The sequence below is a fragment of the Ipomoea nil genome, unplaced genomic scaffold (genome assembly GCF_001879475.1).
Source record: "Ipomoea nil cultivar Tokyo-kokei standard unplaced genomic scaffold, Asagao_1.1 scaffold2845, whole genome shotgun sequence".
Classification (NCBI taxonomy): Eukaryota; Viridiplantae; Streptophyta; class Magnoliopsida; order Solanales; family Convolvulaceae; genus Ipomoea; species Ipomoea nil.
The window spans coordinates 1,901,721-1,929,420 of NW_017619273.1; the positions used below are offsets into that span (position 1 = coordinate 1,901,721).

The following is a 27,700-nucleotide window of genomic DNA, read 5'->3' on the forward strand; positions in this document are numbered from 1 at the left end:
CTAATCTTATAATAAAATAAATGTACACTTTCAAATATTATAATTGTTTATAATTTTCTTTAATTGTTTATCTAAATATATAATAAAAAAAATTTATCCATGAATCGCACGGATAATTGGGCAATTATTTGCTCGAATTTAAACAAGATAACATCAGAAAACATAATCGATTCCAACCATTTTATCAATTACACTATATAATATTCGTTGTTATAATTTATATAATTGTATATCGATTCAAATATTCTTTAAATATTATAACAAATCAATTTCGTGCAACACACTGGTGAAAATACTAGTAATAATAATAATAATAGTAATAATACTAGCCAGGGGAGCACCGCCAATATCTCATTTGTTCTTTGCAGATGACAGCCTGCTTTTCTTTAAAGCAAATATTGAGGAAGCTGGTGAGGTGAAACGGTGCTTGATGGAATATGAGGCCTTATCCGGACAGGCAGTAAATTACCATAAATCCAGTGTGTATTGCAGGGATCAAGTGGCGCAGCTTTTGGGTGTTCTGAAAGCAAGCAATTTTGGCAAATATTTGGGCCTACCTTCGTTTGTTGGGCGGGGAAAGAGGGCGGTGTTCTCGTATATTGAGGACAAGATAAAACAGAGGATAGGCACATGGAATAAAAGGCTGTTGTCCCGGGCAGGAAAGGAGGTCCTTTTGAAAAGTGTAGCACAATCAATGCCTACCTTTTCTATGAGTGTTTTCTTGCTCCCTGAGGCAGTATGCCAAGCAATTCAAAGAGCAATGAATAAGTATTGGTGGGGATCTAGGGGGGACCGCCGTATTCACTGGAAAGCTTGGGACAAGTTGTGTGTCCCGAAGAAATATGGAGGTTTGGGTTTCAAAGACCTGCGAGCTTTTAATTTAGCAATGTTGGGTAAACAGGGGTGGATATTTCTGGTCAAACCTGAGTCCTTGGTAGCAAGAGTTTATAAGGCAAGATACTACGAGGCAGTCTTGGGGAATAATCCTAGTTTTTGTTGGCGGAGTATTTTTGCAGCACATAGTTTAATTTGTGGTGGGGTAAGGAGGAGAATAGGGGATGGGAAGGATACTTTAATATGGAGGCACCCATGGCTACCCGATGGCCCAGATCCTATGGTTCAAACTGATATGCCCCAAGAGTTAACAGGTGCAAAAGTAGTGGGTTTGATTGATCAGGATACTAGAACCTGGGATCCACATATACTCAGGGACTTATTTATGGAAGATGATGTGAGACGGATAACCAGAGTGCCAGTATGCCCGGATTACCCGGATATGTGGTATTGGCAGGGGGGCCCAAATGGAAATTATACAGTAAAAGGGGGATACAGGCTTGTTGTTGAAAATTATGAGCACAGGAACGGGGATTTTGATGCCTGGCTACATATGTGGAAATTGAAAGTACCTCCTAAATGGAAATTATTTATGTGGGAAGTTTTGAGTGGTGTTCTCCCCACCACAACTAATCTTATTATGAAGAGAGTAGAAATTGATCCGACATGTTCAATGTGCATGAATTATCCCGAATGTACAATGCACGCTTTAGTGTCTTGTGATTTTTCACAGGCAGTATGGCGGGAATCCACATTGCCTATTATGCATATTATGGCTGATTCTTTTGAGGCTTGGTTTCTTGAAATTATGAAAGAACTCACCAATAATCAATTTAATATGGCAGCAGCGGTTCTCTATTATATATGGCGGGCAAGAAACCAAGCGGTATGGGAGCATGCTCTACCGACGCCCAAACGAGTGGTGAATGCGGCGACATCTGCGTGGCAAGCGTGGAGCATGGTGCATGGAGGACCAGCTGCGGTGCCACAAACCGTACCCACTGCCACGGCTGGAGGCGGGCTGCCGAGAGTGTACGTCGATGCTGGCTTCCACGCGTCGGACGGAATGGCGACGGCAGGCGCGGTTGTAGTCTCAAGCGAAGGGGAGTTTATGTCATGCTTCAATATGCGGTTACCTCATTGCCTGTCCCCATTAATGGCAAAAGCGTTGGCATGTAAGGAAGCATTATCATGGTTGAAGGATAAGGGATTGCTCGCGGTACAGTTACATACGGATTGTCGTAATCTACAACACCACTTGACATCACAAGCCACACGGATGCGAACATATATTGGCTATATCATTGATGGATGCAAGACTATTTTGTCATCTTTTAATTTATGTTCTGTTGTTTACATTCCTAGATTAGAAAATCTTATGGCGCACTCATTAGCGTCGCATGCTTTTACGCAGACTCATACGATGTACTGGGATACTATCCCACCAGATTTTATTGCAGCCTATCTCTAATATAATCACCTTCATTGGTGGCTTTCAAAATAATAGTAATAAGAGTTAATTTCACTTTTTGTCCTAGATTTATAGGTGACAATCCACTTTGTCTTTATATTTAATGAAATTTCAATGATTTTGTTGATGTGGATCAAAAATGGTCATGATATAATAATACTGGAACTAAAAGGGGATGTTCTTATAAAAAGAGACTAAAAGTGAACTATCATTTATAAATATAGTTCAAAAAATGGAATTAACTTAATAATAATAGTTAGAAGGAAAGGGAAATGAAATAAAAAGTTAAAAGTGATACCAACTACCAACAAATTGAATTGGATTGTAGTAGTAACATAGATATACACCTAACTGAGTAAATTAGGAAGGAAATAGGACTATTTACTTTACTTATCTGCAATCAAAACAAATCAAAATATAATAGTGGAGTTGACCAGAATGGCGGGAACATGTGATCACATCTATTCTTCCCACGCGTCTATGTGGGACCCGCCTTCTTCTTCTCTCAACCTCTAAACTGTCCCCCGCCAATCCGCCATATAAGACTATCTTATTCGGTAATATATATATATCCACTTTAAAAAAAAAAACTATAAAAATATTTACACATTTAATGCTTACCTATTAATTTTTCACATTTTCGATCCGTTTGGGATGGAAAAAATTGACTTCTTTATGGATAATATTGAACAGTAAAATATACATTAAAGTGTTTGTAGAGAATAAGCGAATAAATATGACACAAAGATATAATGTGAAAATCATAACACTAAAAATCACAAGTGTCAAAATCCACTACATCTTAACTATAATAAAACTATATGGTTTGGGAAGTAATTAATGTTACAATTAATGCCACAATATCCTTTATTATAAAAAAAAAAAAAGCACAACATTTGAAAAATAAAATAGCTATATATTATATAATCATATAAAAAATGTACTTTTGAAAAATAAAATAGCTATATATTATATAATCATATAAAAAATGTGTTCAATTAGAGTTTAAATTTACTCATACAAAATTTGAAATTTACTTTCCAAATGTAATTATCTTAGTTATTATTCGTATTGTGAAAATTATAATATAGATGAAATACAATTAAGAATAAATCAATGTAATTATGTAAATTTTCTCTATAAGTTTTTTTGAATATGTACATAATTAGAGATTATATTAACCATACAAAATTTTAATTTTAATTTTAATTGTAATTTTGTATTCTATAAAAATAATAAATACTTGGCCAATGGAAGTTCAAAAATATTATTATATTAAACAATTTAAAATATTTTAATTTTTTTATTTTTTATTTATATTTATAATAACATAATTTTTTCCCGTGCATTGCGCGGGTGAATTATTACTAGTATAATGTATAATACATGTACATGCAGTCATTCAATTCGAAGGTGGGAATCAAATAGATGCATATGTACATTTTTTAAAAAGGAAAATAGGCAAGCATGATCGTGCATGCATTTTGGAGTAACAATGACAAGAGCAAGGTATTATTACAAGAGATAAAAGATGCTGCAATATGATCGAAGGTTGCCAAGAATTTATAGATGAAAGAATTATGTTTCAATGGTAATAAATTGAAATGAGGTTTGCGTGAATAATTTATTTTGGGAATAAGGATCAAATAGGTCATCGAACTGCACACAATAATTCAATTAGGCCACTGAACCTAAAAAAAGTTACCATTAGATCCCTAAACTAACCATTTTCTTGCAATTAGTCTAATTTGTAAGTTTTCTAAGTTGCTAGCAGGTTACCTTTACTAAATGAGTGTCGCCGTGTCGGGATCCCCTACATATAATGTATAGTATATGTACATAGGCAGTCATGACTATGGAGTAAAAAGTAAAAATAAAAGTACGTAAAATTTTTAAAATTTAGTAATAAAACATAATGTTTCTATAGTTATTTCTTAGAAATTATTTACGAAAGTGGTTGTAAAAGTGTTCAAAAGATTGTTTAAACCATCTAAATACATAAAAAACTAAAATTAAGAGCTAAAGAAGCATTTTTTTTGAGAAATTAGTGGACCAAACCGCCTTCGGCGTTTGCGGTGGATAGATCTCGAAAAAATACGCGATTTGAAAAAAAAAATTGTCCAAATCAGACAACTGAGTCAAAAGTTATGCCTTCCGAAACTTTTCCGACATTTTCAAAAAAAAAAAAAAAAAAAAAAACCGCCGAACCGGCCGGCCGCGGAGGAGGCCGCGGAGGCCGTTCCTCGTGGCGGCGCAATGGCGCCTAGGCGCGATTTTTGTAACATTGAGTACTATATATATGCCATTTTTTTCTACTCTTTTCTTTTTTTTCTTCAAAATAAGGCTAAGAAGTGCTAATCAACCAATTACAAACATCAATATTACTCCGTAATTATTAAGACATTATACGAAAGATTATTCTGCAGATTAACCAGGTACTGTTTCAAAAGGAGGTAATATGTCTCCAAGATGATTTTACTAGACACTAGTATTACTAAATATGAAAATAATGATAACATATACTATTAAATGGATGGAAAATATATAAAGTAATACAATAACTTTTTTTTCATGTATTTTCTCAACTAATAAGGTACTGTTATTTGAATTGATTTCCGTATTAGGGCGTCAACGAGGTTGAAATACTTGAAATTGATCCTAATTTTTAAAAGTAATATTGAAATCCAAATGATAAGTCACTATAATAATAATATTGGGGATTCAACCTTTATTGGAACAACTATAATAATGTTATAATTTATAATACAAAATTAGGAATAAGGGTCAAATAGGGCATCGAACTGCACATGATAATGCAATTAGGCCACTGAACCTAAAAAATCAACAATTGGGTCCCTAAACTAACCAATTTCAAACAATTCTTTTAATTTGAAGGTTTCCAACAGGTCAACAGGTCATCCTTCCAAATTAATTATTTTTTAAAAATAAATTTTTAAAATTAATTATTTAAATTTAAAAAAATAAACAAATAAACAAAAAAAAACAGTACTGGCCGGAGACAACCTGTTTTTTTTTTTTTTAAACAAAATTTATTATTTATTATTTTTTAAAATTTATTTTTTAAACAAACAATTAATTTGAGAGGATGACCTGTTAACCTGTTGGAAACTTTGAAATTGGAAAAATTGTTTGAAATTGGTTAGTTTAGGGACCTAATTGTTGATTTTTTAGGTTCAGTGGCCTAATTGCATTATCATGTGCAGTTCGATGGCCTATTTGACCCTTATTCCTACAAAATTATTTGTATCTTAAGTATTTATTACGGAGCATTAATTATAGATATAAGAAGCCAACTACCATATAGTGTGATGACAGTGTGGTTACCATTCTAAATGAGCGGTTTAGTGGTCATAAGCTTGAACCCCGATGGTAGGGACTTAGATCAATCATTATTGCGTGGCACACATCTGTATATACCACGATCCAAAAACACATAAAGTACATTATTCTAACTCATAAAATACATTATCTTACCTCATAAATTTCATTATGTTAACACATAAACTATAAAACATATACTACCTTGTAAAATCAATGTTCCCGCCATTACATGGTGTTTGGTTTGAGGGATTTTAAATTCCTTCCTACTTAATTCCCACCTAATTCCAAAGGTCATTAAATTCCATAGTTTGGTTGGAGGAAATTGCAATTCCCCAATTTTCATGGGATTAAAATCCCATGTCCCCCCTGGGATATGATTTTAATTCTTGGGAAAAAAATATAGTGATGAGTCAAAATTACTCCTTCCTTTTTTAACCTAAAATTAATGTCTAACAACAATAATGAACATTTTTGACTTTATACTACTTATTCCCTTTCAATTCCTATGTATACCAAACATTGGAATTGAAATTCTCAGTAATTCTATTCCTGTCAACCAAACACTGGAATTTAAATTCCTACTTTATTTCCAGTAATTCAACTCCCATGAAATTACAATTCCTTGCTCCAACCAAACGCCCTGTTAGGATTCGAACATGTGACCATCCATTTAGAATGAGAGACTTAGATTCTTTGGACTAAAAATATTTAAGAAAGTACAGAATATATACAAAATCAATGCCCCTACCATTAGAGTTCGAATATGTGACCACCTATTTGGAATGATAAGAAATATATAATCAATTACATAGTCGTTGGTCCTAATTATCAATTTATTATAAATCATAAACATTATTGTATAATAAAAAGGCAACAAATTCATATGACACCAACATTGTGTGAACTTTTCAAATTGAACAAGATGATTTTTAAAATTTAGCAATAAATTAAAAGAGTTGTTGGGTTACTGAAGCATAACTAATTTTCGTATCACAAAGTCACAAATTTAATTATATTAAACACTATTTCGACCAAATTTATTGTATAAAAATTTTCTAATATAATTTACAAAAATAAATTTATTTAATATACACCCTGCATTTGCGAGTTTACCCTCTTCAGATGATTCACTCATTCAAGATGCGAGTACAGTAAACGACTAATGTGAAATTTGGGGTAGAAAACAAAAAAAGTATACTCTCTTTCTCTCACTAGATTCCGGACAACCGATTCAAATCCTGTCTCTGTCTTCTCTCTCTCTCCTCCCCATTTCCAACTGATAAAAATGGGAAGACACCTCCATTCTTCTTTCAAGTTTTCCGTCGCTTAAGAAGCAGCTCTGGAGGCACACAGAGAATCGGAAGAAACTGAGCGCCAAAAGATTCAGTCTTCTGATCTTTCGCTCATCTTTCGAACTATGCAACAGAGCTCTATGTCTCCAAGCAACTTCACCTCCAATGTATCCTCCCATGTCCGTATCTCTGATTTCCTTTGAGATATATATATCATTTTTACTTTCCTTTCGTTCATCGCTACCGTTATTCGTAGAATTAGGGTTTTATTCCGTGAATTAAATTTCCCAATTTTGCTGAATTGTTCACTTTTTGTGCTGATCATGGGTGGTTTGTAACTGTTTGATTTCCGTTTTTCTTGAAAATATACTTTTTTTCGGGGGTGTATGTGTTTTGTTCTGATATTTTGGTCTTTTTATTTTCTCGGTTGATTGGGATCAATTGAATTTATTGGTTTGATGAGTGGTGGTTGGGAGCTTTGTATGATTTTGTTAGTTGCTGATCAAATCTTCTCTGCCATGGAATGGGTAGGCTACTGGGAAAATGCTACATATCTCAACAAGGTTTACTCCATTTATATACTTCCTGATTCTGATGAGTTGAAAAGTTAAAAAAGTAAATTAAAAAAAAAAAAACAAAGTGGATCCCCTAGCATCAATGTATAAAAATGGAGTAAAATTTGCAGGGACACCTAGGATAACTCTTAAATAAAATGTGAACTTGCTGCACATATAATTGCCTTCTTATCTTCTTGACAGTTATTTTGTCATTAATTAGTGTGCAATTGCAGTGAATGCATTTCCAAATGGTTTTTATGAGCAGTAGTGTTGGGTTGCTTTGTTACTTTGATTTATGCAATTTATTATCTTGAGTTTATTATACATTTACACTACTACCTGTAAATAGGGAAATGCAATCCTTTTCCAGACAGAGAATGGGCATAGTGAGTCATTTTCTCTCTTGAACTCGGAGAGGGCTGTACAGGAACTTATAGAGCAACCTCTTGTTGATGGAATTGATGATCATCTTATTGAGTTCTCTGAGGCTTTAAGAAGTATGTTATCTCATTATCATAAAAATAGGTAGTTAAAATATGCTACATAATATTAGAATCTAATATTTTAATTCTTCAATTTGTTAGCTGTTGCTAAAACATTAAGGCGAGCCGCAGATGGAAAGGCTTCTGCTCAAGCTGAGGCCACTGAGTGGAAACGCAGATATGAACTAGAGAGGGAGCGTAATCAGCAGTTGGAGCAAAAAGGTATTATGCATATAATATTATCTTGCATCTGCAGAACAATGTAACATGTGCTTGTACATTAAATGATAAAATTCATTGATGACTTCTCTGTCTGCTATATATGCTCAATATTATTAATTCATAAGGAAGAAGTTCCACTTCTCTTCTTCAGTAATGGGCATTATTACATTAGTGGTCATTTTGATTTTTGATAATATACTCTGCTAGGCTGTGCAAGTGATATATGGCCCATTTTGTTGACAATTAGCTTAATCTCTTCTTTCTCTACATGGATTGAGTTTAAAAGACAACAGAAATGGATGGATTGAGGATAAGCAACAACAGAAGAGGAGGTCCCCCAGAAATAAAAAAGGGCCACCTAACACTAATCCATGAAACAAAACCAGAAAGAAGTTGAATAGTGTCCAGAAACTAAATTAAATTCATGATTACTGATCCTCCTACCTTGTATTTTAACGCCCCAAAAGAGTTTCAAAAACATTTGTTTCCGAGGCAAGAATGTATCATTTAGTTGTAATATTTTACCAAAGTATTATTCTGAAGTATGTTGACTTGATTTGCAGCATTGTTTTCAGAAAAGCATAATGTTGAGCATAAGGATGGAAGATTAAAACAGTTGACAGACCAGCCTGTTCAATCAGATGTAACTGCTGAGAAATCTGAAAGGTGCTGTGCAGAGAATGGAATTTGCTCTCATGAAGTTCTTCGAAATGGGGAACCTGACTGTGATACCAATGTTCTCCCACGCAAAATGATGAGAAAGGTAGACACATTTTCTCTATGCCCAGTCAAGTAGTGTATTTTGGTTATTAGTCTCAAACTTTTATCTCATAAGGCACTTGAAATTCAAGAACTGGAACTATAGTTTTTGCTTTCTAAAGTCCATCTTCACTCAACTATGATTTAGAGCTGTTGTTATCATAAAAGATTTTCAGCTGTGATCTTGTCAACAAGCATAATGTTTTCCTTTTTGCAACTTTTGCTGATTATTTTGGCTGTTATTTTCTCAGAATATATTACTTGATAATATTGAGGTGTATATATATATATATATATATATATAATCTCTCTCCCTCTTTTCTTTGGGTCTTGGCTTATGTAACACTAACTAAATTTTTTTGTTGAAAAACAGGCTTCATTTAAGTTATCATGGTGTTGCAAAGGAGAAAAAAGTAATCAGCATAAACATGATATTGTCTCCTTTGAAAAGGGGAATATAACTACTGCAGAACGCAGCAGTAAACAGGTTTTTTATTCAACTCTCAATTGTTAAATTATTATATTGTTCTAATTGGTCAGTATTATACTCAGTAACTTTTACTCTTTTTTTTTTTTTTTTTTTTTTGGCTTGCTGTTTTACATATTGACAACAGACAGAAATTTAATATTAATTAGACTAGTTTTAGGGTTGTGCTGAAGCCTGTGTTTAGGTAACTCCAATAAGTTGCTATTGGTACTTATTTTGTCCATTCCAATTGTTATCTTGTTCTGATTGTTTAGTATTCAAACTACTTTTACATGTTTTGCCTTCTGCTTTCTTACTTTTTAACAACATACAGAAACTTAATACGACCAGATGCTCTTTTCAGATTTCTTTGAAGTGGGAATCTCCCCCCCAAACAGTACTTATTTTGACAAAACCAAATTCAGCTGCAGTTCGAATGCTGTGCTTGGAAATGGTTAGGTATGACATATTGACATCCAAAGTTTTGTTCTTTTGTAACTTGTTGACCACCTGAAGTTTTATTCCAACATTTTGGTGGACTAGGCTAATGTTTTCTTAAAGCCATAAATATTTGAATATCATCCTCTGCAGTTAGAATACGCAAGTGTGAGCCTTGTCTCTTCTTTCTTATAGTTAACATGGTTGTGCATGGTTTGTGCTCCTCTTCTATGCATGCTGATACTTACTCTTTCCTCTGAGGGATACATGGTACACTAAAGTAACTTTGGGAAATTGATTGAAATGGGAAGATTTTGAAATCTTGACAAAAATGGAAAAAAAAGTTTGGGAAATGCATTTGAATCGAAGTGTAAGAAATGCATTTCCTAAATGTGTTTGTGTTGGAGTAAAGAGCAGATGAAGAAGAAACAAACATAGGTGACATATAGTGAATGAAACCAACAAGGATACAAAAGAGTACCGTCCAACAGGGATAATTCCTTACCCAGCTACAATAGCTACTATTTATACTCTAGTACCGCACTACCGTGTAGAAACTAAGTAAACAACATCAATTAAGCAATCTGTCTTCTCCTGATTTCTACTTCTATACCATGAAATTACGCTTCATTTGTGTCTTGCAATTCTGGTGCTTAATTGCCTGGTTGATTTCCCTTTCGATTTGTGTCTTGATTTCCTTTCTTTCTTCGTGAATCACGAATAAACAATCCAATGTTTTGGTGCCTTATCACTGCTGCCCACCCATGAAGCAGCCTTGTCCCCAAGGTTGGAGTGAGGAAATTGACCTCGATAATCAGAAACATTCATCCAAGTGGGGTCATCTTGTGGCCGGTTTTCCCACCGTACCAAAATTTGGGGCACCCCATTCTGCTGATGAGTTGCAAGAATATCTTTAGGAATATAGCCTTGTTCATCTACCGCCATGTCCTCAGGAAGGTGATCATAGGGTGGTTGCCTGTAATCCTCCTTAGTTGAGATACATGAAATACTAGGTGCACTCTAGTTGAAGTTGGTAGTGACAGTCTGTATGCAACCGCACTTAACTTGTTCACAATAGTATATGGCCCATAGTACCACGGAGCAAGATTTTGGTGTATGCGATGTTGGACCAATGATTGGCAATGTGGTTGGAGTTTCAGTTCAACCTTGTCACCTTTCTCAAACTGCAAGTCCTGCTGCCTAGCATTTGCCACTATGGTCATACGGTGTTTTGCTGATTCCAAATTTTAAGGAAGTTGTCTTAGTAGCTCATTCCTATCATTGTGCTCTTTGGCCACTGCCGCTACCTTGAATTCTCCTGGTAAATATTGATGTAGTTTTGGAGGGGGTCGACCATACACAACTTGAAAGGGAGACAACCCGGTGGAGCTTTGAAATGAATATTGTACCAATACTCAGCCCAATGAAGGTATCGTCCCCATTGTTTGGGCTGTTCGTACGCTAAATCCGCAAATATTGTTCTAGGCACCGGTTAAGGAATAAAGAAGTTTCTTAAGAAACAAAGTCTTGATCACTCACTATTGAATGTGGTACCCCGTGTAAACAGACAATCTCCTTTGCAAAGAGGTTTGGCTAGAGACTTAGCGGTGAATGGGTGTAGTAAGCCCACAAAATGGGCATATTTAGTGAAACGGTTGACGACGACGACCCAAATGCAATCTAACCCATTAGATCGAGGTAGCCCGGTGAAGACATGATACAATACAGATTATGGGCTGCCAATCTGCTAAAATTAGTTTAGTTATCTTATTTCCTAGTTTATTAGTAGTTGCCTTTTTACTTTAAGTAACCATATTTTAGAATATTGTTTTTTAAGCTTTTAACTCCTATATATAAGGAGAATATTAGATTGTCTTAGTAAGTTGGAATTTAAATAAAAATCAAAGGGAAGTCTCTTCCTCCAACTCTCTCTTCTCTCATTCTGTTTTTCCTTATTCACAATTGGGAAGAACAAAACCAACCGCTCAAACTCTATCTCTCATAGGCCCATAACGAGGAGTATAACTCGTGAACATATCAATTTGGTTCCCGTTGCCGGCTTTATGGGCAATACCATCACATATGATGCTTTTAAAGCGCTGAAGAAATCTGTTCGTTCCATGGAAGCTCATATCGACAAAATTGAGAACCTCTCTTCTACAATGGCTTCCCTATCTGCAACTCAACACCAACAGGTAGCTTCCTTGGTTAATTTGGAGAGAATGATGAAACAACTTTTGATTGCTCAGGGCAAAATGATACGCGCCCAAAATAAGAGATAGTTTACTCAGAAAAAGGAATGAAGAAAATCAGGCAAATCAGAATACATAAGGAAAGGGATTTGACAAGAATAAAATCAAAGGCACAATCATATCAACAATATCTCATTTTCTATAATTATTTATTTCCTAGCACTATAAATTAGAACCTCAAGATGAGAGTAAATCAGCCAATCTTTATCCTTAGTCTTTAAGCTTTAGTAGCTAGGCAAGAGCCTAAAACTCTTGTTGGGGAAAGCCTTGTGATTTCCTGTTTCTTTATTTCAGTTTCTAGTCAATAAAAATACATCATTGTTCTTTTCTCTAACACAAAACGCCAGTCTCCGAAGCTGAATCAGAAACAATGCACCAACTTGAAGGGGATTCCTTCATCCAGGAACCACCAGGCGATCACCATTCCCTCATTAAATATGCTAAAATGGATTTTCCATTGTTCTCTGGAGATGAAGACCCCAGTGCATGGCTGCTACGTTGTGAATCCTATTTCCGGAATGCCAACATTCCGGACTCAGATCGGATAAATTTTTCCGCACACCATATGATTGGAGAAGCCCAATTATGGTACCATTCTGAAACAGAGTTGATGAAGTTTCCCTCATGGGCTGCCTTCAAAACAGATTCTTGTCTCAGCTTCGGGCCACCACGCAGCATTAATGCTTTAGGTGTACTTAAACAACTGTTTCAAGCAGGAAGACATATCGACGAGTATGTCAAAGAATTTCGCACGCTGTTAGTGAGGGCAGGTACAGTATAACCCAACCAGCGAGTGGATCTGTTTACCTGCGGATTAGATGAAATAATCCGTATATATGTGGAGCGCACAAAACCAACAACACGAATGAAGCCATCAACACAGCCAGGGATTTTTCCCGCAAGTGCCTCTTGTTGGCCTTTTGTCATCCAAGCTTGCCCCTCCACAAACCAGTACACAAAATACCCCGTCATCCGCCTGTGTTCCATTACCCATACGTCCATCACTCAACCCGCAACAACCCAAATTTAAATTCCTCACACCCGAACAGAAGGCCGAGCGCATGGCCAAAAACTTATGCTACAACTGTGATGAAAATTTTTTTCCGGGTCATAAATGCCGCCACCTTTTTATGTTGTGGGCATTAGAAGATAGTGAAGAACCGCCTGGTGTGCTTGCATCCACGGAGGACGTCCCTGAATTAAGCTTGAACGCACGCGATGGAATCACCTAAATTCAACCTGAACGTTGTCACCTGCTTCAAGCTTGAGGACAAGCTTGATCTCCAGGAAGGGTGTAATGATACAATACAGATCATGGGCTGCCAATCTGCTAAAATCAGTTTAGTTATCTTATTTCCTAGTTTATTAGTAGTTGCCTTTTTACTTTAAGTAACCATATTTTAGAATATTGTTTCCTTTATGTCTTAAGCTTTTAACTCCTATATATAGGGAGAATATTAGATTGTCTTAGTAAGTTGGAATTTGAATAAAAATCAAAGGGAAGTCTCTTCCTCCAACTCTCTCTTCTCTCATTCTGTTTTTCCTTATTCACAATTGGGAAGAACAAAACCAACTGCTCAAACTCTATCTCTCATAGGCCCATAATGAGGAGTATAACTCGTGAACATATCATGACACCTATACTCGGAGTCGCTCAGGGATAATTCCTTGTCCAACTACAATAGCTACTATTTCCTCAGAATTATTCGATGCCCTCCACACTAGGGGAGGCTCCTTATTTATAGTCTAATACCGTGTAGAAATTAAGTAAACAACATCAATTAAGCAATCCATCCCATGAATTACGCTCCATTTGTGTCCTTATATTCTGGTGCTTGATTGACTGGCTGATTTGCCTTTCCATTTGTGTCCTGATTTTCTTTCTTTCTTCGTGAATAAACAATCCAACGTTTTGGTGCCTTATCAGTTTGACATAATTGCAAAGCAAATTTCCTAGATATTTTTGGGAAGTAAATTTTATGTCAAACGCATTTTCCAAATGCATTTGACATAAAATGTAATTCCCAGAAATACATCGTATACCTCTATTTACCGTTTATTTTACTATTATAGTACCGGGTATTATTTTTTAATGCCAAACCATTTCCCAAATGTGTTTCCTTTAGTATTCTCTCAATATTCTTCTCCGATTCTCCATATGCTTCTCCACTATGGAGGACCACTTGTGAGCCTGAAGAAATTTGTGTGCAGTGCAGTAACTGAGATTATCTCCTTCACATATTCAAGGATATATGGGATACTAGTATCTTATAACAATTGAAGCTTTAGAATTTCCAAGAATTCAAATACATTGAGGAACATGCTGTAGTAGCTAAGAGGAAAATCTGTTGCCCGTATAAATTCTCAAATGTAAATAATTCAAGTCAACCATTTGATTTATTTGACAGAGGCAAACTGATGAAGAGAATACACCATGGTTGCAAAAATTGCGCCTAGGTGCTAGGTGGCAGCCGGCCGTGTCGAGGAACGCCGGAATCGGCCTCCTCCGCTGCCAGGCGCCTAGGCGGCCGAACCCTTTTTTTTTTGTTATGTTTTTTGTTTTTATTTTGTTTTGTTTTTTGTTTTGTTTTGTTTTGTTTTTTTTTTTTTAAGGTTATTCGCCAAAACGACGTCGTTTTGGCTAATACCCTTAATAAAAAAGAAAAAAATCGGGCACCTAACGTCTTTTTCAACATTGCAATACACTGAGAAAAGTCGAGAAGCAGAGGCAGATCAGAGAAGAATACTGAGGGAATATGGAAGAATAATTTGTATGGTCAAACACATTTGGGAAATGTGTTTGGCATTAAAAGATACAAAATAAAAAATAAACCCTAAATACAAATACATGGTATATTTTTGGGAATTAAATTTATGTTAATGCATTTCCCAAATAGGTGTTTGAATGAAAGTACTTCCTAGAAATATCCAGGATTATTGGTTTTTAAATTTTGTCAAACGCATTTCCCAAATGTGTTTCTAACATACTTTGACTCAAAACGCATTCCCAAACTAGTTTTGTCCATTTTTATCCATATTTTAAAGTTTTCTGTTTTTGTTCGTGCCTCACCAAATCTTCCCATTTTTGTCAATTTCCCTAGAAACTTCTCCTCTAACAAAAATGTATGTTCCGCATTCTCTGTCTCTCTTTCTTCCTTCAAAGGTTGATTTCCACCATTGAGTGGGGACTCGGCTAATGAGTATCATTAAGCCATTATATGTAAAATTTCTCCACTGCAGTAAGAACATGCAGACAGTCTTGTTTCTTCTAACAGTAAACATGGTTGTGCATGGGTTGCACTCTTTTTTTTATATGCTTATTACTTTTGTGCTTGACTGTTTCTTTTTTGTACCACATTAGCAGTTACTCTTTCCTCTGGAGTATATGGCAAAGTACTTTTTACCTATAAAAAAGACATCTTTGTCTCTTTATCTTTCTTCATCAAATGGTTGGTTTCCTCTGGAAGAAGTGGAGAGCTTGATGAAATGCCTTTAGAATACTTACAGCACACCTTTTTTCTATGTGCTTTGTAGGCTAGGGTAGGATCTAAAAACCCAAATGATTGATACCAAGTATGTTACATAGGTTTCTTTTGCAAATATGAATAATGTTATAAACTTCAGGCCTTCAGCCATGTAATCAAACTGTCTTTGTGATATTTATTTCAAGTCATTAAAACAGAGTTATTGGGTGCCAAATGAGAGAACGGATGTAGAGAGGAAAATGGATGACATTCAAACTCCCCTTTTTCACCATCTTTATTTTATTTTTTTTAATTTTATTTTTTAGTTTGGGGTTTGTTGGCATCATACACAGATTTCTCTTAGTTCAATTTTAATTCCATCAAATTGTTGGCCACTAACGGGAAATGCCATTCATGATCACCTGCATTAGAATATGAATAGGCAAAGCGTGCTCACAACTCACAGAGCATTTTCACCATTTGGTCTTAAACGTGGGGGAGTGTATGTGTATCCCTCTCTGACACATGCACAGAGTAAAACTAAAAGGGCATTGTTTCTGTTTAAATTCTTGTGCAGTTTTAATTGGTGCTATCTGGGTTTCAATCTATTTAAGCTGTATAATGTTTTGTTTGGATTTCAGATGGTTGAAGGAGCAGAAAAATTTGAACATTTTTGTTGAACCACGAGTAAGAGCTGAACTTTTATCAGAGTTATCGTACTACAACTTTGTACAGACATGGGAGGATGGTAAGTTCTATGATCTGTTAAATTTTAGCGAGTACATGTTGGAAAATTGTCTTCAAAAAAGTAAGTACAGATAATATGAACTCTGCAATTGATGTTTCTTCTGCCAATTTATATATCTATCTATACCCAAACCCAATAGCATCCACAGTTATTGTGATAAAAATACTGGCTGAGAACTGCAAACAATTTCCGTTTATTGAGCTGAAGGATTCACTCACGTAACTGCCAAGCAGTTGCAAGAAACTTTACAAAAGGCAATTTAGGAATACTCTTAACTATTCCAAGACAAAAACATCATACCTTCTCTTTGTAGTTCTTTAGGTCAGTAGTTGTAATGATTTTTCTGCACTTGATAGATGTTTGCTGTCATTCTATGTCATACATTGCAGTTGAAAGTTGTTGTCCTGAGTTGTGTTAAAGCATTGATAAAGTGATCTTGTTTGTGCTTGTTACTCCAGACGAGGAAATTCCGCTTCTGCACACCAAAGTTGATCTTGTTGTTACTCTTGGTGGAGATGGGACTGTCCTTTGGGTATGTGGCTGATGCACTGACTTTTGTCTTTTCCTTCTCATGAAACTGCTTGAAGCACTAAAACAATCGTTCCCTTAATATCTCTAGTTCATCTAGCATTTTGGCTTTCTTGTTTGTCTGTGTGTGTGTGTTTACGCATTAGGTATTATTAATCTATATATGTGGACAAAAGACTTCATTCGCAAATTTTGTGCTGCCTACTAGGTTAACTCTGTAACTTATAGTTTGTGGTATTGAAGTGTTGACTAGAAATGGTTAAGCTGAAAAAAATCATGTCTTGCTACCTAAGCTTGAAAAGAAATTCTATTTATAGTTAAGTGCTATATTTGTATTCTATCTTCTTTTCCCTTTCCATTATTATTATTATTTTTAAAAAAATTGTCTTTAGCTGTTATCATTTTCTCCTCTGATATGGTCTGAATTGCATGCAGGCAGCATCAATGTTCAAAGGCCCTGTTCCACCAGTTGTTTCATTTTCTTTAGGCTCTCTGGGCTTCATGACCCCTTTCTGTATCCTTCTCTAATTTTTGAAGCAAAGACATTAAAGTTGTTGTGACTTACATATATTCAAAGTGATAGCTTCTCCACCTTATGTTTCCAGTTACCTTAACATCTTTTAGATAGCGAACATTATAGGCAATACTTAAGTTCAATTCTTCGAGGTCCCATTAACATCACATTAAGGCATCGACTGCAATGCCATGTGATCCGAGATACTGCTAAAAATGAATTTGAAACAGAAGGGCCTATGCTTGTTCTCAATGAGGTTACGATTGACCGTGGGATTTCATCATTTCTCACAAACCTAGAATGTTATTGTGACAACTCATTTGTCACCTGTGTACAAGGGGATGGTTTAATTTTGTCTACAACATCTGGAAGCACTGCCTATTCACTTGCAGCAGGAGGGTCTATGGTTCATCCTCAGGTATAACCACTTCCAACTATTGGTTGTGCATGCTTTACTCTGTTGCTTCTTGTTAGCTTTGCATGAATACACTGCCATTCCACGGAAATGATTTTCTTCAAGGGTGGCAAATATCTTTCTTAGCTTGAATATATTTGCATAGGTTGAATTTTTGTTATGTTATTCTTGAAAGCTCTTTCTACTTTGTGTCACCAGTTAATAACAAAAACAATAATGATGATAGAACATGAAAGTTACCCATCTGAATGATTTTTTTTTTTTTTTTTTTTTTTTTTTTTTTTTAAATGATCCTCTGGATTACTTTGTGATTGATGTCTGTTTAGACATTCTCGTCTGTACTGCAAAATCCACTTTGAGTATTTATTTGAAGCTGTATATCTATCTGATTCCAGGTACCTGGCATCCTGTTCACACCAATCTGCCCGCATTCCCTATCCTTCAGGCCTCTGATCTTACCTGAGCACGTGACCATTCGAGTGGTGGTGCCATTCAATAGCAGGGGCCATGCTTGGGCATCATTTGATGGCAAAGACAGAAAACGACTGGCACCCGGTGATGCACTTATCTGTAGCATGGCGCCTTGGCCGGTCCCAACTGCTTGTCAAGTTGATTCAACCACTGACTTCTTACGCAGCATCCATGACGGCCTCCATTGGAACCTGAGGAAGACTCAATCTTTTGATGGCCCTCGGGAATCTCTTTGAAGTGCGCTGTACGCAGAAAATTGGTAGTATTATCTGACATGACTCCGTCAGACTATCCTCTTATATATATAGTGTAAACAGGAGCATAACAATAGTAAAAGAAAATGAAGTTAATTTGTAGTAGCCTAGCTATGAAGTTATTACATAGCTATGCCATTCTGCACCTTCCTTGCCTTAGCATAATTAATATTTGTAAAAGTTTTTACATCTTTTTGGTTTGGGTGTGTAGAAATAGATTGGAGCAAGACTAAATTATTTACTGTACTTTTTAACAAGTGAAATAGGGAATTTTTACAGTGCTGAAGAATACCTGTAATTTTTTGTATAAGCCTTTAGGTATAATAGGTTATATTAGACAGGCCTGTGCACGGTTGGGTTCGGACGGTTCGGTTTCCGGATTAGTCCACCCGATCGGATTTCGGTTTTCAAAATCTAAGTCCTATTTGACTATTTTTTGGACTATACTCCTTTCGGGTTTTTGTGATTCGGATATCGGACGGTTTGGATATCAGCTCGGGTAAATTCAGATTTAATATTCAACAAACTTAAGTAAAAAACTAGTTAAAATGCCATATCAAATCATCAAATGGATATCCCAAATAAGTCAATAACTAATGCCTGGGCAGCCTGGTAAAAATGTAAAATGTCAAGACTTCATATCTTGTAAAAGCCTTTAGTTGCATACAAGATACTGAAGTCTGACTCTAAAGATGGAACTATTCAACTATACAAAGTTACTTAGTTACAAGTTACAAATGACAAAAATGCAAAATGATTTATACAATCATTGAATCATGCATTCTGACATTCAACTCATACATGATAAACTGATAATGACAAAAAATTCAAATATCAGCATTCATCAATCATCATCTTCCTGTGAACAAAAATTCCATAATCCCTATATAAGGCATTCAGGCCTCAGGCTATCATCTATTCAGCTTTCATGATATTCCTGTGTAAGTGTGTAAAGACAAAACACAAATTAAATATAACCAATTAAACAGTTTGGGGATTGGGGATGTTGGGCAGAAAAATGGAACTATGGAAGGCTCAGATTGCTATGTTTTCATGTCAAAGTAAGATTGAGGGCAAATTGCTACTTTCAGGATTGGAATGCAATTATGCGAACCAAAACTAATGAGCAACATACCAACCCAAAACCATTTCAGACAATGGTGGAAGCATCATCATAGCCAAATCAGTAAAGAGAAATAACATACTGAAAACTTGAGAATAAGTGACTAAGCCAAATCAGTAAAGAGAAATAACATACTGAGAACTTGAGAATAAGTGACTAAGGTAGAGTGACTGTTATTACCAGATGAGATGACATTCATATAGGCAGTAGGCTGATACAGTTATATTCACTTATACCTGGTGGGATCATACTTATCATAGGCAGCAACAAATCCAACAATTGAATTGTTAGTTAGTTACCAAGCCATTAATCCATAACCTTGCTCCTTAATCCACTTTTCCTCATTGAAAATAAAATCAGAATTTAGTGAATATGTAAATAAAACATTACAGAAATGGTAGGAAGGGGAAAACCAGCAGCCCCAGATCCTGTGGTTCCAATTCGACTTACTCCTGTAGCCAAGTCTGCAAATTGCAAATAAAAATAAATAAAATTAGAATTTGAATGCAAATTTAAAAAGGTAAAAACAGAATGAAAAATTTAAATAAATTACCTTGTTCAAGCTTTTCAACATCATCAATATTTTCCTCAACCTTAACCGGTTGATTTGGTAACCTCATCCAGTCTTGTGCACATACTAGGGCCTCCACAATTTTAGGAGTTAAAGAACTCCTAAATGCATCTAATACCCTCCCACTAGTACTAAATGTACTTTCTCAGGCAACAGTGGAAATAGGAACTACTAGGATATCCCTTGCCATTTTGGAGAGAGTAGGAAACCTCTCACTATTTAGCTTCCACCACCTAAGAATATCAAAGTCAGGAGTGTCATCCACAATTTTTTCACTTAAATAGACTTGAAGCTCTGTTTCTTTATAGCTTCCACTAGCCTCCATTTTTTGCCTTTTTAGTTTGTTCTTTAACATATTTTGAGGTCTACCAATTGTGGTATGAGACTGGACAGGAGACACATCTGGTTGGCTACCAGAAGATGAATCAGAAGATGATTGTTGCACATTGACAGAGTAGGTTGCTGCATAGTCACCAAACAATTCTACCATGGTAGCTTGGACATTCTCTAAACACTTCTTCCCATTATCTTTACCATACAGTTCCTCAAACTGGTATGACATATATTCCCACTTATCTCTTGGGTCCAAGATATTGACAAAGAAGATCAAGGAATTCATTTTTTCAGGATCTCCCCAATACTTTTCAAATTTAGTTTTCATTTGGGATCCTATAACCTAAGAAAACAATGAATTAAATACAAATAGCCAAACACAAATTCATAAATAATCAGATTAACCACTGAAAATGATAAAATCAAAAATAAGATTTTTCATTACCTCTGTAGCACTACCAGCAACAATCATGCTACTCAACATGCAACTCAAATCAGATATCTCACTGAAGAAACTGTTAGAGAACCAGAGATTCTAACTTTCATCCCATAAAACCTTTTCAACAGAACTACCAAGCATTCAACAGATGTCCAGTCAAGAAAGAAGGGACATAATCACCTAGATCAGCAGCAAATGAGGGCTCATTCAATGAATATGCATCAAACATAGCCTTGTATTGTATGGCAGTGCTAAGCATCATGTATGTGCTGTTCCATCTTGTTCGAACATCTATTTATAAAGAACTTTTTGCTTCCACCCCAAGCAGTTCTGCAAGATCTCTGAATTTTTTGAGTCTTGTAGGTGAGTTCCTCATCTATCTAATAGAATTCCTCACCTTCTTAACAGAACTATCTGCAAATTTTAACCCATCCTGGACCAACAAGTTTAAAATGTGGGCTATGCACCTCATGTGAATGTACTTACTCCTAACAGTGGTTGCACCACAAGACAACAATTTGGACTTTAAAAAACCCCATAGCAGTATCATTGGAAGAAGCATTATCTACAATGACAGAAAAAACATCCCTAATCCCCCAGTCAATCAAACAACTCTCTAATGCCTTAGCTATATGCTCACCCTTGTGAGAAGAAATAAGGATAAAGGATATGATTTTCTTATTCAGCTTCTACTGATCATCTATGAAATGGGTTGTAATGCACATATAATTGATCCTCTGCACAGAGGTCCAGGTATCAGTAGTCAAACTAACCCTTTGAGTGTTAAGTCTAAACATCATCTTAAGGTTTAATCTTTCATCAAGGTAAATTTGGTAAATGCCCCTTGAAATTGTCCACCTAGAAGGTATACAAAATCTAGGGCAAGCAACCAAAATAAACCTTTTAAACCCTTGCCCCTCCACAAACCTAAATGGAAGCTCATCAATACTTATCATCTCACATAATGCCCTCTTAATGACTTCCTGATTGAAAACCCAAGTCCCTAACTCCCTCAACAACCCCTTCAGAACCCCCCGAGTATCAAATGTTGTCACAACAGTGAAAGTAAGCAGTGACTGCCTAGTCTCCTTAGAATGTGGATTTTTTAGACAGGTAACCATATGATTTTTTAAAGAGGTAGTGTCATGCTTTTTACTCTCACATTGATAGACTTTAGCACAGTATAGACATTTCCCCTTTATTACTTTGTTTTCAGAATCAAAGATCTTTTCAAAATGTTCCCAGGCCTTAGATCTAGACTCAACATTCTTCCTCTTCTTCGCAGGAACAACATGATTAACCTCAGGCTGCTGAGGAGCATTTGTCTCAGTGTCTTGGGTTACTCCTCCATGCCCCTCCTCAGTTGAGGGTGGAAGTCCATATTGAGTCATTTGGGTGGCACTATCCATCTACAAACATGGGCACCAGTTTTCACTTTTCAGTTTGTGAGAGTGTGACAGAACACTAGAACAACCACATAATAAACAATTAAACATACAAAGAAATTCAGAATCAGACACAGTAGTTTGTGTCATCATTTCTCCAGATTTAACAATTAGCAATTAAGGGTCATACATCCATAAAGATAATAACATATACAATTATACAAACAAATCCAGATTCAGGAACTCACTCCAGTTCATCATTATCTGGATTTGAATTAATTGTTAAGGGCTTCCACCAATAAATAGAAATTCCAACACTGGAGATTTCACATTTAAGCCTTTAACTCGGATTGGGAGATTACAAATTTACAAGGCAGAAAATCCAGAATTCACAAAATCAACATTCAGAAATCAGTTTCTAAAAGGCTTCCACCAATAAATGAAATAATGGCATAATATATGAATATATCACCAAATATTCATCACACTCTCACAGAGTTACAGAAGACTAGAAGAGACAGAACACAATACATCTCAGTATCTCACATAAATCAAGATATATAAAACTAGGGTTTTCGGTTTCACAATGCTTTATCAAAATATTCACCACAGATCATCATAATAATATAATATAACACAAAGTCACAAACATTTCTTAATATGACATAGGGTTTACGAATTACTTGATTTCTCCCAAATAATCCTCGGAGAACAAGGACTTCTAATCACCAGTTCACCACGGCTTCCACCACTCAGAGACAGAGAGTAAGAGATTGCAACGCTGAGAAGCCTGAGATTAGAGATTAAGAGATTAGAGATTACAGATTACAGATTAGAGAGTAAGAGATTAGAGATTAGAGAGTAAGAGATTAGAGCTTACAGATTTACAGAATCGGAGAAGGGGTAGAACAACGCTGAGAAATGAGAAGTGAGAACAAGAGACTGAGAGAACTAAGACTCTGAGAGAGTGAGAGATGAGATCTCAAACCCTAGGTCAGCTGCGCAAAGGAGAATGAAGACCAAGTCTACATCCGCATACATATATACCTTGATGGAACGACGTCGTTTAGTACATAGCTTTGTGAACCCTAGGATAGTTCGAATATTCGGACGGGTCGGTTGTCAAATTAGCATACCCCACCCGAACCCTCTTAACCGACGACGTTTTGAAACGCGGATCGGGTATAGAGTCGGGTTCAGGTATTACCGGGTTGGTCTCTCTCGGTCGTCGGGTCGGACGGTTTTGTCGGGTGGGTCGGGTTGTGCACATGCCTAATATTAGATACGGTTAACTCCCGCTCTTATAGTAATTGGTATAACTAATAATTCAATATACATGTTTGCACTTGGCATAAAAGGCAAGGGCAAATTATGCTATGGACCCGTCATGGTGGACACGCTATACATTCATAATTTCTATACTGTAGATTCATAATTTCTAAACTATAGATTCATAATTTCTAAACTGTAGATTTATAATTTCTATACTGTAGATTCATAATTTCTATCTTGCACATTCATAATTTCTGTACTGTATGAATTTACATTATAAATTTTATGAATCTACAGTATAGAAATTATGAATCTATAGTATAGAAATTTTGAATATACAGTACAAAAATTATGAATGTGAGTACAGAAATTATGCATTTACAGTACATAAATTATGAATGTACAGTATAGAAATTATGAATCTACATTATAAATTTTATGAATTTACAGTATAGAAATTATGAATCTACAACATAGAAATTATGAATGTATAGCGTGTCCACCATGCACATTGTGGACACGGGTCCACAACATAACGCTCCAAAAGGCAAGGGTGTTCACCAATTGTTATATCATGGATCGTGGTTCATCTTGCACTATGGGCTTGGGTAAAAAATTATATGTCTACAGTTGACATATTATGTGCTTTCAGTTAATCATTAATTATGTGCTTGTAAATAAATTGATGACGCATGATATGATACATATTATGTTAACCATAAACACATAATATCTTAACTTCATATTTTGTGCATGTAATTAAAATATTAATTTACAGGTACATAATCTCATAATTGGTTAATTACAGATATATAATATGAATGCCATTTTGAATTAAGGTCCACAATGTAAGATGAACTTTGGTTTATGGTATAATTTGTCGGTGTTTACTTTACTCGATATAATCATGTATACCATACATAGTTACATTAGGTATTGTGCTAATTCTAACTAAGTTAGTCAGACCGTTGACTTGCAAATTACAAAGTTATAAGTTCGACTCTTAGAGGAAATAGCTTATTAGTTTCTTGGTTTGATCCCTTGCCTCTAGAATCGCAATGTGAGATTTAATTTGTACAACCTCAAATAATGACTACAAATTTCTCCTCCACTTCAAGAAATAAATTATAGAAATTTCTATATATATAATGGCACAATGAAATGTAAGGATTCATCTCAACAATTTAATTATTGTTGTCATGTGCAGTTGCTTCGTTAATTATGAGGTTGACTTCAACAAATGTGGGAAATTAAAACAATATATATATATATATATATATATATATATATATATATATATATATATATATAGTTAAATAAAAGGTCAACAAATCTTAAAATAATAAACAACCATTGCTTGAAACCCAATGAAAAGAGTAGATGGATTAATTAATTAATTAAATTAATAAATTCTAGAAGAAAAATCATTGATTAAGGCTTCTTAGCTTGTATTATCCGAAAAGATGTTTCATAACGTACAAACCGAACCAAACCAAACCAAGAAATAACATTTTCTTAGTAATTTCATTGGAATCCTCACATTTCCAACCATAAACCCACAACTTTTAAGCATTAAGTCACTCTCTTCCTCTATTCTTCAACCTAAGCTACTATTAAATTACATTCATACATAATATTAAGGCCCTGTTTGGTAAAATGGCTGTTAGCTGTTAACTGTTAGTTGTTAGCTGATTGTGTTAATTAGATGGTATAAATAGTTGATAACATTAGTTGATTGTAGAAAAGTGTTTGGTAAATTAGCTGTTAGCTGATAGCTGTTTGGTATAATTTCTTTTCTAAAAAAGCTAATTGAAAAAGTTGCTTGGAGTAGCCTTTTGAATTTTAGCCTTTTGAAGTTGCAAAAAGTTAATTAACCAAACATTTGTATTGATATTTTAACTAAATCAAACAATTAATAGTTGTCAAATAAGCCAAAACTGACCTATAGGCCAATTTTTTACCAAACAGGGCCTAAATCATTTTATAATTGCCCTTCAGACGCCTTTCTCACATGCCAGCCGAATATTATTTTTACAAACAGATACCATGTTTGGTAACATAGTTAACTTATCAGTTATTTTTAACTTATTTAACCATTATTAGTTATTTGACTTGGTTATACAATCAATATGATGTTTAATTAATTAATTTTTTTGTAACAGTTTATTGCTTCAAAATACTAAAATTCAAAAAGCTGTTGGCCGTTTTTTCGATCAACTTAAAAAAAAAAAAGTTATCTTGCATATAATTAGCTATCAGCTCACAGTTAATTTACCAAATACTTTTCTACAATCAACTAATGTTATCAACTAGTCAAACTCACGAACCCAATCAACTAACAACTATTTACCAAACACTCCTATAATAATTTTTTTTTTATCACAAACTGCGTGTGATTTGAATCCAAAACTTTTTTGTGGTCTGTCCTAATATCATGCATACTTCACTTTGATATTAGAATTAATTCCATCAGAGGTCCCCTGTCTTTATTGATAATTTTAAATTTAGTCTCAGACTATCATTTTTGCCATTAAACATCTCAGACTATTATTTTTTAGACACTTTTAGTCCTTGTCATGACTTTTCTTATTTTTAGTAAGGGTATTTTTGTCTTTTTATATTTTTCTTTTGTTATTTTTTCGGTTTCAACCGGTTTAATTAGTTTAGCACTTTAGGTAACATCTGATTTTTAGTAACCATATTTTCAACTGGTTTTTCGTAAAGTCCTAAACCAATTAAACCGGTTGAAACCGAATAAAATAACAAAAGAAAAATATGAAGAGACAAAAATGCCATTACTAACAATAGGAAAAGTATTGAGAAGGACTAAAAATGTCTAAAAAATAATAATCTGGGATGTTAAATGACAAATATAATAGTTAGGATTAAATTTGGAATTGTCACCAAAGATAAGGGACATCTAGTGGAATAAATTCTAATATCAAAGTGAAGTATGCATTTTGTTTAATTAAAAATTTAAATTATTAGTTGGGATACATATTATCGTAAATCATGATCTTCTAAATTCTAATTACGCTTAGTTTTGAGATTAAGGAGTACTTATACATTAAATAAAAAATAAATCTTGGGTCTATATATATATATATATATATATATATATATATATATATATATATTAAAAGTGTTGGATGCAAGTGATGAGACGCAACGGAACATGTCAGAAGAGTACAACTCAGAAAAAGTTTGAGGAGGAAACATGTTGGGCATTCATTCCGATTACTTCCACATCAAATTAATTGGGTGAGTCCACGAGCTATCTTTAAGGGTAATTAAATTGCTGATTAAATCAATTCAAAAAAATAAAAAACTATTTGCACCTAATCTTTTTGTATCAAATGATATCATTCCTAACAATCCTCACAATTTTTATATTCATCCTTTATTCGTGAACTAATCTATCATATCCTACCCTCAAATGTGACGGGTGCAAAAACTTTTGTATCTTGCCGGATGAAACAGAATCAAGTGATGAGAGCAAGCCCTTGTGAGAAAAATATAATGGCCTTGTTTGGTAAAAGATTGGTCCATAGGTCAATTTTGACTTATTTGACCACTATTAATTGTTTGATTTAGTTAAAATATCAATATAAATGTTTGGTTAATTAGCTTTTTGCAACTCCAAAAGGCTAAGGTCCTGTTTGGTAAAATGGCTGTTAGCTGATTGTGTTAATTAGAGGGTATAAATAGTTGATAACATTAGCTGATTGTAGAAAAGTGTTTGGTAAATTAGCTGTTAGCTGATAGCTGTTTGGTATAATTTTTTTTTTCTCAAAAAGCTAATTGAAAAAGTTGCTTGGAGTAGCTTTTTGAATTTTAGCCTTTTGGAGTTGCAAAAAGCTAATTAACCAAACATTTATATTGATATTTTAACTAAATTAAACAATTAATAATGGCCAAATAAGCCAAAATTGGCCTATCGGTCAATTTTTACCAAACAGGGCCTAAAATTCAAAAAGTTACTCCAAGCAACTTTTTCAATTAGCTTTTTGAGAAAAGAAATTATACCAAACAGCTATCAGCTACAGCTAATTTACCAAACACTTTTCT

At 34.7% G+C, this 27,700-nt stretch overlaps 1 protein-coding gene across 4 annotated transcripts; it reads left to right on the forward strand.

Annotated features, from left to right (window-relative positions):
- Positions 1-6,838: 6,838 nt before the first annotated feature.
- Positions 6,839-26,592, forward strand: LOC109160213 (NAD(H) kinase 1). Of its 4 annotated transcripts, XM_019308447.1 has the most exons (13): positions 6,840-7,118; positions 7,846-7,993; positions 8,081-8,200; positions 8,764-8,963; positions 9,333-9,446; positions 9,790-9,884; positions 16,221-16,327; positions 16,786-16,859; positions 17,291-17,369; positions 17,480-17,787; positions 18,180-18,492; positions 25,078-25,080; positions 26,580-26,592. In XM_019308447.1, the coding sequence occupies exons 1-11, from the start codon at positions 7,065-7,067 to the stop codon at positions 18,489-18,491; spliced, it is 1,611 nt and encodes a 536-aa protein (XP_019163992.1). In that variant the 5' UTR covers positions 6,840-7,064; the 3' UTR covers position 18,492; positions 25,078-25,080; positions 26,580-26,592. The 4 variants fall into 4 exon arrangements, with proteins under 4 accessions (XP_019163994.1, XP_019163992.1, XP_019163991.1 ...); XM_019308449.1 differs by lacking the exons at positions 25,078-25,080; positions 26,580-26,592 and having other exon boundaries at positions 6,839-7,118; positions 8,776-8,963; positions 18,180-18,795; XM_019308446.1 differs by lacking the exons at positions 25,078-25,080; positions 26,580-26,592 and having other exon boundaries at positions 18,180-18,795.
- The last annotated feature ends 1,108 nt before the right edge of the window (positions 26,593-27,700 follow it).

Bases quoted from the DNA above. Each gene is read 5' to 3' on its own strand.
- LOC109160213 (XM_019308447.1), top strand. From the start codon at position 7,065: ATGCAACAGAGCTCTATGTCTCCAAGCAACTTCACCTCCAATGTATCC. The intron at 8,201-8,763 runs GTATTATGCATA...CTTGATTTGCAG, and splicing joins TCAGCAGTTGGAGCAAAAAG to CATTGTTTTCAGAAAAGCAT. The intron at 16,860-17,290 runs GTATGTGGCTGA...AATTGCATGCAG, and splicing joins GAGATGGGACTGTCCTTTGG to GCAGCATCAATGTTCAAAGG.